Source organism: Neomonachus schauinslandi, chromosome 11, assembly GCF_002201575.2.
Source record: "Neomonachus schauinslandi chromosome 11, ASM220157v2, whole genome shotgun sequence".
NCBI lineage: Eukaryota > Metazoa > Chordata > Mammalia > Carnivora > Phocidae > Neomonachus > Neomonachus schauinslandi.
Genome location: NC_058413.1, coordinates 7262980 through 7274963, shown reverse-complemented (window position 1 = coordinate 7274963; position 11984 = coordinate 7262980). Strand labels below are relative to the sequence as shown.

Genomic DNA, 11984 nt, shown 5'->3' with positions numbered 1-11984 from the left:
GCCCAAGGCTGGCACTGAAGGGAATGGGCCTGAAGCCCACCCACAGGCTTTTTTGTACCCACTTACTGAGGGGGAGAGGCTGAAAACTCAGTTGGTCTGGGGGATTCATTCATTCATTCATTCATTCGTTTTTTCTGAACACCTTCTCTATGTCAGGCTCTGTCGGGAAAGAGCGCTAGACCCAGACAGCCAGGCTCCCTGGCTTAGGCTTCAACATGGGGCCTGGGCCAGACAGCCAGGTTGAAATGTGGCCCTCCACTCACAAGCTCCACTCACTAGCTTCGTGGCTGGCAGTGAGTTACTTAACCTCCCAGAGATCATCCAAACTCTGTGGTTTAGTTGTTGTAGTTCTCATTTGTAAAACGAGGCTACTAACAATATCCACTTCATGGGGTGGTCGTGAGGAACATGTGAGCTGATTCAATTACAGGCTCTTTAGTGACATGTTTGGGGGGCTTGCTATGGAAACCGTGGGGGTCACAGCTTCCTTTCTGGGGGAGGCCGACAACAAATACACAAGGGGAAACACAGATCTCCCCCACCTCCACACACACACACACACACAAGGAGGGTGGCCTGATGAGACCGGGTAGTCAGGGAGAGGCTCAGCAGCCTCAGGGAGCATGGGAGGTGGCCCCAAGGAGAGGACTCAGACCAGAGAGACTAAGAAACTAAGAGATTCAGAGACACTCATAGAGACTCAGAGACCCAGAGATTTTAAGGCACCCAGAGACCGAGAGATGTCCAGAGACCCAGAGTGACCAAGAGATCCAGAGATGCATAGAGACCCAGAGACTGAGAGATCCAGAGATCCAGAGAGACAAAGACAGACAGAGAGAGACAAAAAGACCTAGAACACCCAAGAGACCCACAGACCCAGAGAGGCCAAAAGACTCAGAGATATCAGAGACCCAGAGAGATCCAGAGAGACCTGGAGAGATCCAGAGACACCAAAAAACTCTGAGACACGGAGACACCGAGACCCCAAAACACCCAGATACCCAGAAATGCAGAGAGACTGAGAGACACAGAGAGATCAAGAGATTAAGGGACTCAGAAACCAACAGAGACGGAGGGACTCTATGCTCATGGCTGACGTATTCACCATAGCCAGGATAGGGAAATAGCCTAAGTGTCCAAGGATGGATGAATGGATAAGCAAACTGTGGTCTATACGTGGAATGGAATATTATTCAGCCTTAAAAAGGAAGGGAATCCTGACATATGCCAGGGCATGGATGAACCCTGAGGACATGCTAAGCGAAATAAGCCCGTCACAAAAAGACAACTCCTGTGTGATTCCACTTGTAGGAGGTGAATTCACAGACACAGAAAGCAGCATGGTGGTTGCCCTGGACTGGGGGAGGGGAAATGCGGGGTGATTATTTCATAGGTATAGACACCCAGTTTTGCAAGATGAAGAGTTTCGGAGATGGCTGGTGGTGGTGGCTGCACAACAATATGAACGTACTTAAATCTACTCAACGTAAAAATGGCTAAGGTAGTAAATTGTTCGGTATGTGTATTTTACCACGATAAAAAAAAAAAATGGGGGGAAACCCAAGTGTCACCTGTTAAAAGTAGAAGGTAATGCAGATGGTGACTGTCCCATAGGATTATAGAGAGAGTAAATGAACCAGTGAGCACGGCAAGGCTTAAGGTCTGCACCAGGCTGGGGGTGGGGGTGGGGTGGGGGGTGGGAGGGGCTTGCTGGTCTTTGGCAAAGGCCTCCTCTCCCACCTTGGAGCCACTGGCTAAGCTCCCCCTGCCACTAAAGGATCTTGGGAGGGGGATGTGGACTCTGGGAACTCTCATGCCAAGACACTCTCCTCTCTTGGCTCTCAAGTTTTGAGGTTCCTGGATCTGAAACAAACAGAGACCCAACCAGCAATTCTGTCCCACCAAGACACAATCAGTGAATCGTGCCCAGGCCTCGTTTCCGGCCTGCACCTTGGCTTCACCTTTAAGAAACAGGTGGGGAGAGGACCGTGTTGCCATTCCGGCCCTGGGGTCCCGCCGGCCTGCCTTTACCCCTCTTGAAGGTGACGGAGCGTTGGAGAAGCTCTTACCTTGGGGGGGCCGCAGCTGGGAGGCGAATGTGGAGACCAAGTTCACTCCAGGTAGAGGTGGGTGGTGATGGCCGAAAGCCCCACCCCCTCCCCAGGAAGGGGCCTGATTGGTGGAGGGCTGCGGGGGCGGAGCAGCGCTAGGGCTATATAAATACAGTCCTGGAGCGCAAGGAGTCATGCTGTAGGTAATTCCCTAGCTCAGGTAAGGCTTTTTGGAGGAGGAGGAGGGTGGGCTGCTTGTGGGAGCCTAGGTGGAGGACCTCAGGTTGACTATAGGGTGGTGGGCTGCAATTTCTGAGCCCCGTAGGTGGCGTCTCTCCCCGTAGCTTGAAAATTTTGAGGTCGCCCCACCTCAGGTACTTGTCTAGTAACATCCCCCCTCTGGGCCTCAGTTTCCTCTCCGTGAAGAAAGGGGTTGGTGGTCCTTCCAAATATGCCACGTTGGTGTGGAGTGAGGGGGTATTTGGGAGTTGGGGGGGGGGGGCAGAGGAGCAATTAAACTCTTTGGCTTTGGGGGTCAGGCCGTCCCCACCTTTTAAGTAGCTGTGACGAGACTTCCACGCTTCAGCTTCCGTGTTTGCAAAATGGGTATTGGCCTAGACCCGCTCCGGGATGAAGTGAAATAATGCCCTTAAAGAATTTAGCACAGCCCCAGGCACTTAGGAGGCCCTCAGTGGGCCTGTTGATGCTCTGCTTCCTCCCTGGCCTGGCCTGGGGTGCCAGGATGCGGTGGGGGTGGGGGGGGGGCTGCACCCTTCAGGAACTCTGCTGCTTTTCTGGCCTCCTCACCCCACACATATGCCAGTTTCTGTCTGCTCCCAGCACCGCCCTGCCCCCCACCCCAAGTCTCTACCTTCTGGAGGTCCTCTGTCAGGCCAGCTTCATCAACCCTCTCGATTTGGGGGGTGGGGGGCAAGGGGGTAGGTGCTAAATCCTGAGGCTGCTTTCTCTACAGGCTGTCCTGCCCCCACCCCCTGTGAGATGAGTGACACTCAAGACTTGGCCACTGTCCCCGTGGTTGCCACCCAGGTGAAGCTGGGGGGCTGGAGCCGTCAAGGTGGGGGGAGTGGGTCTGTCCATCAGCGCCGGCACCAGGAGCTCCAGGCCTTTCTCAATCTGCTGGGTGAGTTCACTTGGGGGCTGGCATGGAAGCGGGTGTGGGGCCCCTGCGTGAAATCGACGGGAGAGGTGGGATCTCACCTGCCCATCCATGCACGCCTCTGAAATCTCTGTCCTTTCCCTTCTCAGGTGACCCCAGTTTGGCAAAAGGAAGGGAGGGGTCTTGGCAGAATGTGGGATCAGCGGAGGCTTGGGCTTTGGAACTCTGATGCCACTCTTGTCTTGTGGGGGCTGGTGGTAACCCTAGTCCACCATCTCTCTTCTCTATACCGCAGAGCACAGTTTCCTCCAGGAATTCCTTTCCAAAGATCCCTGTTTCCAGATTTCGGATAAGGTGAGGTGACACGGGGAGTAGAGGCTGGGGGTCACTTGGGGCAGTTTGAATTCGCGGGGCTTGAAGGCTATTTCACTGGGCCTCCCGGTCTGGTGGAGGGAGCACCTCCCTTTTAAATCTTTGCACCCCCACCCCCCGCCCCACCCCAGCCAATTCCTCTGGGTTTTCTGACTCACACCCCTGCTTCCTTGGGAGCGAGTGGGCCTGGTGCAATCGCCTCTCCCCCGTGCCTCCCTGTAACTCTCCCCTTTTCTGTGTCTGCAGTATCTTCTGGCCATGGTGCTGGTCTACTTCCGGCGTGCCAACCTGAAGCTCAGCGAGTACACCCACAGCAACTTGTTTCTGGCTCTGTGAGTGGCCAGGGCAGGTGGTAGAGACGCTAGCTGGGAGTTGTGGAATGGGGCAGGCCAGATGCTTATGGCCTCTGCTCTCTGCCCCCCCCTCCATGGCCAGGTTTCTCGCCAATGACATGGAGGAGGATGTAGAGGACCCCAAATGTGTGATTTTTCTGTGGGCTCTGGGAAAAGATTGGCATCTCCGGGTGTCAGACTTCCTGCATCAAAGGGATAATCTGTGGGCCCGGATGGGCTTCCGGGCCATGGTGAGCCGTGAGTGCTGTGAGGAGGTGAGGCCCCACCATCATCCTGGGGTGGGGGGCACAAGGCTGGACCTCCCGCCCCCATTTACTATGCACTCTACTCACGTCAGGTCATGGCCAAGGAGCGGTCTCACTGGGCCTGGACTCGAGAGCGGCGCCCCCAGCATGGTGGGGCTCAGAGGGGTCCAAAGGCCCAGGTCCCCCTCCCCGGGCCCCCCAGCCTCTCGCCACCTCACTGTTCCCTCTGTGGCTGGCCCCCTTCCCACAGCCACTGCCTCCACCAGCCCCGCCCCTTGCCTGTCTTAACCAAGTGCCCTTCCCCAACCCCTGAGTGGCATTGCCCTCCCCTCCAAGCTTGTCTCTCAGTGGCTGAAGACCCCTTGGTGGGGGGCTTCCTTATCATTCCGCCCCCCCCAACTGCAACTGGAGCCAGGCACCTACAGTCTCCACAGTGAGTTGAAGGCAGCAGCTGGGGCTGGGCTTGGGAGGCTAGGAGGCAGGTGTGGGGCCTGACAGAATGAGAAGGAGGGGCACAGGACCTGGGTCCAGCAGGCCTGGGCACCTGTCCCAGCTCTGCCACCTCCTAGCTGTGTGCACTTGGTAAGTTTCCTCTCTGAGCCTCTCTTTGTCCTTTCTCCCCAGTCCTCCCGAAGCCTCCACCATGCCCTGGGCACTGACATTTGCAGGGTGAAGAGTAGCCCACCTGCTCGCCTGCTGACCCGAGCCCCACTGGCTGCGCGCCGCCCCCCCTCTCCCCCCCCCGGCCTTCTGTCTTATTGCCATCAGGCTGGCAGAGCTGCCCAGGCCCCCTGTCACCTCCTCCCAAATGTACCCACTCTGACCCTGGCCCCTCTAATAAACTCGGGTCTATAGGACTCCCGACTGTGCTTAGGCCCTGGCCTGGCTCCTTGACCCAGGGTAGGGTTAGGGAGGGAATGCCAGGAGAGGGGGTCTGCCAAGTTAGGTACCAGTGATGGAGACTCATGAGCACAGGCTCTGTAATAACAATTCCCCTTTCCAATGATGACCAGTCATCCCGACTCAGTTTCCCCTCTACGACTTCACCTATGAATGACGAAATCTACACAGTGTCGATGAGGTTGAATGAGAAGAGGTATTTTTTTTTTTTTTTAAGATTTTATTCAAAGAGAGCACGAGCAGGGGGAGCAGCAGAGGGAGAGGGAGAACCAGATTCCCCGTAGAGCAAGGAGCCCGAAGTGGAACTCAATCCCAGGACCCTGGGATCATGACCTCAGCTGAAGGCAGATGCTTAACCAACTGAGCCACTCAGGCGCCCCTGTTGTGAGGTTTGAGTGCATTAATCCTAGATGTGTTTAGAACTTTCTCAAGAACGGAGCTCAGATGCGAGCCCTGGGTGTTACCAGTAGAGGGAATGGCTGGCTGGGGAAAGTCTGGAGGGGAGGGTGTGTTTGGGAAGTGGCTGGAACTGAAGCTGGTGAAGTCCACGGTGGGGGGCGGGGTGTCCGACAAGCGGATCTGCACACCATTCCCCTGCATACTCTCTGAGTGGCTCCCAGGAAGCATGGAAGTGAGAAAGCCGGGAGATTGCGGGCATTAGAAGCGAAGACGGGCTACAAAGTACTTTTCATTTGTTTTTCAAAGAGATACTATATTCACATGTATGTTTTAAATTTTGAACCAAGGGTCACCTCCTACCCCCAGTTCCCTTCCCTGGAAGCAATAAAACTAATAGCTTATGTCCTTCCAGAGAAAGAATATAAGCATACACAGCCAAATGTGGTGTGATTAAAAAAAAAAAAAAAGTATGGATTTGGTCTTTGTCCCCGTTCCCTGCACAGAGTTACTAAAACCCTTACAATGTTCTGAGTCACAAGAGTGAATTTTGTTATTCGCAATGAGCCCCTTTGAGCCACACCATGCTAATGAAGTGACTCAGGGTGGAGCCCCTACTTACCCCAGAAAGACCAATCAAGAGTGGGAACTTTCAGCTTCCCCACTTCCTCCAAGGAGGAGAGCGGGTCTGGAAATTGGAGCAGTTCTGGATTGGGGGACACAGGTGCTGGGAGGGTGGGCTGCCTAGAGAAGGCACAGAAGCTCTGCATCCCTCCCCGCCCTCCCTTGCCCTAGGCACAGCTTTTATTTGGCTGCTTCAGTGTTGTATCTTTTAAAATAAAACTCATAAGTAAAGCACTTCCCCAAGTTCTGTGTCTTCTACTAAATGATCAAACCTGAGGAAGGGGTTGTGGGCACCCCAGGTTTGAAGATGGTTCCTTATCCATACATTCGTTTTGACAGCTGTATAGTATTTCTCTTCACGGATGTACCAAAATGTAGCTTGTTCCTCATCCATTGACATCTAAGTTGCTTCCAGAGTTCTTCTATTCCAAACAGTCCTACAGAGAGTCACCAAGACTTTGTAAGGACATCATTATTCAAATGTGAAAAGATATCTGTAGTAGGAATTCCTAGAAGAATTGCCCCAGGGCCACGTCCGAATAGTCATTTTTACAATTTTTGCCAAATGTCCCTCTCTAGAGGCCATGCCCATACTGAGCCCCACCTCCAGCAGTATGTATGAAGGCTGTTTTCCAGAACAATCATCTATCAATGACATACCAGATTTTTTATCTTTGCCAAACTGCTAAGTGGAAAATGGTCCCTTGGTGAAGTTCTAATTTGCATGTTTTCTTCTTTTGAGTGAGTTCAAGTTCATACAATTAAGAGTCGTTTGTCTTCTTTTCTGTGAACAACCCTATTTGCCCGTTTCTCCCATTTTTGATTTCTGATTGACATATAAGGGTTTGCGAGAAAAATAGCCCTTCAAGATGTTGATTGTATTTTCTTCAGTTTCTTGCAGACTTTGCTGGGCAGGTTTTTTAATGTAGGAAAATAAGCTTTTTTTGGTGGCTTCTGGGTTTTGTGTCATAGTTAAAAAGACCTTTTCCACACTGAGATGACTAAAGAATCTTCTCCCTTAGCTCTTGGCTACATTCTTATTTTCATTTTTTTACACTCAAATCTTGAGTTCATCTGGAATTTATCATATGCAAAATTCCTTCCTATTTTCCTAATGCCTTTTATTTAAAAACTCATCTTTTCTCAACAGATTTGAAATGCTATATTAAATACTAAATTCCTATGTGCATTTGGATCTACTTCTAGATTTTTCTTTTTCCTTTTTTTTTTTTTTTTTTTTTACGTAGGCTCCACTCCCAGCATGAGGCCCAATGTGGGGCTTGAACTCACGACTCTAAGATCAAGACCTGAGTTGAGATCAAGAGATGGACGCTTAACTGACTGAGCCACCTAGGTGCCCCCACTTCTAGATTTTTCTAACTTCCAATGATCTATATGTCAGTACCCCTCTTTAATTATTACATCTAATTATGGATTTATTATGTTTTAATATCTGGTAGAGTTAGTCTCCACTGATTTCCCTTTGTTTTCAGAAGTTTCCTGGCTACTCTTGCTTGTTTAACTTTCCATATGGACCTTAAATCAGCTTTTCTAGCCTCCCCTGATCAGTTAGAATATTAACTGCGATACATCTAGAGATTGCTTTAAGTTGAACTGACATCTTTATAAAGTATCTTTGTATCCAGAGTAAAGTGCCTGTCCCCTGATCTCTGCATCTTTCACGTGGCACCAATGGCCAGTGACTCCCAAATTTGTACCTCTATGTTCCCTCCTTGGGCCCCTCTGCTTGGAGGAAGTGTTCCCAAAGGTCTTGCACTGTCCCCCTGGCTTGGTGAGTCCCCTCTGCCTCCTTAATCCACTCAGGTGGTCAAGCCAGATCAAGGGTTTAGAGTTGCCTTTGATCCCCTACTGTGTTCCAAGAGCCATCTCTAACTCTAATTAAGCCTGTTCGTGTTGTTGGGCTTTTTTAAAGACTGATTTTTTAAATAATCTCTATACCCCACACAGGGCTTGAACTTACAACCCCAAGATCAAGAGTCACATGCTCTACTGACTGAGCCAGCCAGGCACTCCAAATCCTATTAGTGTTTTTAACAGGTTTATTGAGGTCTAGTTGACATACAATAAACCACACACATTTAAAATATACATTTTGTTTTGACATGTATACACCCATGAAACCATTACCATAATCAAGAGAATGAACATGTCCATCCCCCAAAAGTTTCTTCAAGCCCCTTGGTAATCCTTCCCTCCCACCATTTCCCACCTGCCAGCCCCCCACCCTCACCCCTAGGTAACCACTGATCTGCTTTCTATCACTAAATTGGCATCCTTTTTCTAGACTTTTCATATAAGTGGAATTATATAATATGTATTCTTGTCTGGCTTCTTACATTTGTTATAATTCTGAGATTCATCTATTGTTCCTTTTTATTGCTGGGTAGGATTCTATTGTATATGTATACCACTGTTTGTTTATCCATCCACAATGCACGGATGAAGATTTGATTGGTTCTAGTTTGGGCTGCTATGACTAAAATTGCTATGAATAGCTTTCAGCTCTCTGCTCTGAGGAGGCCCTGGTGCAACTTCTTTGCTAGTCCCGAATCTGGCTTCACCCGGCACTAGCCATCTCCACCCTGCTGCCTGAGTTTGACCCCAAGGATATCAAAATCATATACCTGAGATGCAGGGGCAGGGAGGTCAGTGCCACATCGGCCCTGGCCCCCACGATTGGCCCCTGGGGTCTGTCTCCCCAGAAGATTGGAGATGACATTGCCAAAAGCAACTGGTGATTACAAGGGACTGAGGATGACAGTGAACAGACAGAACCAGATCGGGGTGGTACCTTCTTTTTTGGGGGGCATAAAATTTTATTTAGTTTAGGGAGATACATATAACTCATCAGGCTATGATATTCCTTTGTTCATTGGTTGGGGTGGTACCTTCTGCCACTGCCCTGATCATCAAAACCCTCAAGGAACCACTAAGAGACAGCAGAAAAACATTAAGCATAGTGGAAACGTCACTTTTGGTAAGATCGTCAACACTGCCAGACAGATACCCCACCGATCTTTAACTAGAGTGCTCGGGAACCATTAAAGAGATCATGGGGATTGCCAGTCTGTGGGCTGCGGGGTTGACGGCCGCCTTCCTCATGGCACCATAAAAGACATCAGCAGTGGTGCAGTGGAATGCCCAGCTACAAAGGAGATTTCAAGAAAGGATCATTTGACGACCAAAAAAAAAAAAAAAAAAGCTATGAACACAAGTCTTTGTGTGGATATATACTTTTATTTCTCTTGGGTAAATGCTTAGGAGTGGAATAATGGGTCCTATATGATAGGTTTATGTTTAATATGGTAGGTATGTGTTTTTTTCTTTTTTTAAGATAGACTATTTTTTTTTTTTTTTAAAGATTTTATTTATTTATTTGAGAGAGAGAGAATGAGAGACAGAGAGCATGAGAGGGAGGAGGGTCAGAGGGAGAAGCAGACTCCCCGCTGAGCAGGGAGCCCGATGTGGGACTCGATCCCGGGACTCCAGGATCATGACCTGAGCCGAAGGCAGACGCCCAACCATCTGAGCCACCCAGGCGCCCCTAAGATAGACTATTTTTTTAAGATTTTATTTATTCATTTGAAACAGAGACAGTGAGCAAGAGAGAGAGCATGAGCAGGGGGAGAAGCAGACTTCCCCACTGAGCAGGGAGTCCTACATGGGGCTCGATCCCAGGTCCCTGGGATCATGGACCAAGCCAGAGGTAGTCACTTAACCGACTGAGCCACCCAGGCACCCCAAGATAGACTATTTTTTTTAGAGCAGCTTTAGGTTTACAGAAAAATGACTGAGAAAATACAGAAAATTCGCATATACCCCCTCTTTGTCACATTGTTTCTCCTAGTATTAGTATCTTGCAAGAGTGTGGTATATTTGTTGCAGTTTTATGAGCCAATATGGATACATTAGTATTATTAACTGAGCCCATAGTTTACATTAGGATTTATTCTTAATGTTGTATATTCTATGGGTTTGACAAATGTATAATGTCATGTATCTACCATTATAATATCATACACAAATTTCACTGCCCTAGAAATGTCCTTGTGTTACATCTATTCATCCCTCCCCTCCTCCCGCAAACCCCTGGCAACCACTGATCTTTTTTTTACTATCTCTAGTTTTGCCTCTTACAGAATGTTATATAGTTGGAATCATAACTATATAGCTTTTTTTCTGGCATATTCTACTGAGCAAGAGGTATTTGGGATTCCACCACCTTTCTGTAGCTTGATAGGTCACTTTTATTTATTGCTAAATATAAGTTTAAAAAACATATTTTTAAAAAACTGTCAAACTGTTTTCCAAAGTAGTGATGGCATTCTGAATTCCCACCAGCAGCATTTGAGAGTTTCAGCCCTCCGCATCCTTGCCAACAGGGACAGTCTTTTTCATTTCAGCTATTTTAGTAAATGTGTAGTGATGGTCCTTTAGGTTGTTTTAATTTGTGTTTTCCCAGTGGATGATGAATGTGTTGAGCATTTTTTCATGTCTTATTTGCCATTTATATATCTTCTTGGGTGAGGTGTCCATTCAAATCTTTCATCCATTTTTACTGGATTATTTAAGTTGTTAAAATTCTTCATATATTCTAAATACACATCCCTCGTCAGATATAATTTTTGCTAATTTCCTCCTAGTCTGTGGCTTGTCTTTTCATTTCCTTGCCTTTCAAAGAACAAAAGTGTTTTATTTTGATGAAGTTCAATTTAATTTTTTCTTTTATTGCTTGTGTTTTTGTGTGTGTGTCATGTTTAAGAAGTCTTTGCCAAACCCAAGATCATTAAGATCTGTCCTGTGCTTTCTTCTGCAAGTTTTGTAGTTTTAAGGTTTATATTTAGGTGTCTAACCCAGTCTCAGATGTTGATATGATGTATCCTAGATAGTTATCAGATCAATCTACTTCTCTCTCCCACCTACCACTTCCCTTGTTTGAGCCACCACTCTCCCTGGTCTTTTATCTGCATCCCCTGCTTTCTCTCTTGCCCCTCCAACCCACTCCCTTGCAGCCTCCTTCATTTGTACAAATCTGAGCAGCCTTGTACCCCAAGTAGAATAAAATGGAAACTCCCATGGGTCACCTAGTCCTGCCATAACTCTCTCTCTCTGCTCAAGTAACACTATGCATATTTCAGTTCCTCCACTGTGCCAACACAGTTCCCCCACCTGGCATCTCCCCTACCCCCTCATACAACCCTGTGTCTGATTTATGCCTGTTCTAACCCCTGGACTAGATAGGGCTTAGCACCAATTCTTCCCAATTAATTATGGGTGTCATAATTAAAGCGATGCACACCTCCTTCAGAGGGGGTGAGGCCATGGGTCTTCACCATCTTATGCTCAGGCGAGCACAGTGCTCTGCACATACAGGTGGTCAGTGCACATTTGGTGAACAATCAAAAGCACTGGGTAGGAGTGATAGGTTTGTGAAGGTGATTCTGGGAACCGTGGGACACGTAGGTTGAGCCACATACCTTTCCGGAGCCTCTTTCTTCTTCCAGGCCCTTATTCCTGGTGATCTAGGTACACGGAACATGTTCTCCCAGCCTCTGGACCTTTGCACAAGCTGGTTGTTTTCTGCCGGGACACCCTCTCCAGCGATTCATTGCCTAGTTAACTTCTACTTGTCCATCAGGACTCAACTTCCTAATCACCAAAACCAAGGGACCAGGAGAGCCTGCTTCCCCAGCAGGGGCTGCTGTGTCTTAGTCATGGGTCTCTGCTGTGCAGAGGCTTTGGCAGAAGGGTTTAGTCAAGATTCGACACATAAATGCTGAATGGTGAAGAGCAAAGAGTTCAGGCTTCGGTTCCAGCCCCTGGTGAGGGGGCTCGGCAAGTCACATCCTTCAGCCTCAGTTTTCCTCATCTGTAAAGTGAGACTGTGAATGAGGTCAGGTTAAAT

At 48.6% G+C, this 11984-nt stretch overlaps 1 protein-coding gene across 1 annotated transcript; it reads left to right on the top strand.

Moving 5' to 3' along the window:
- The first annotated feature begins 3050 nt into the window (after window positions 1-3050).
- On the top strand, window positions 3051-5195 carry SPDYC (speedy/RINGO cell cycle regulator family member C). Its single transcript, XM_021685259.1, is given in 7 exon segments — window positions 3051-3192; window positions 3464-3522; window positions 3787-3872; window positions 3976-4147; window positions 4231-4524; window positions 4526-4571; window positions 5152-5195. Coding segments are annotated over 7 exon segments (843 nt in total).
- The last annotated feature ends 6789 nt before the right edge of the window (window positions 5196-11984 follow it).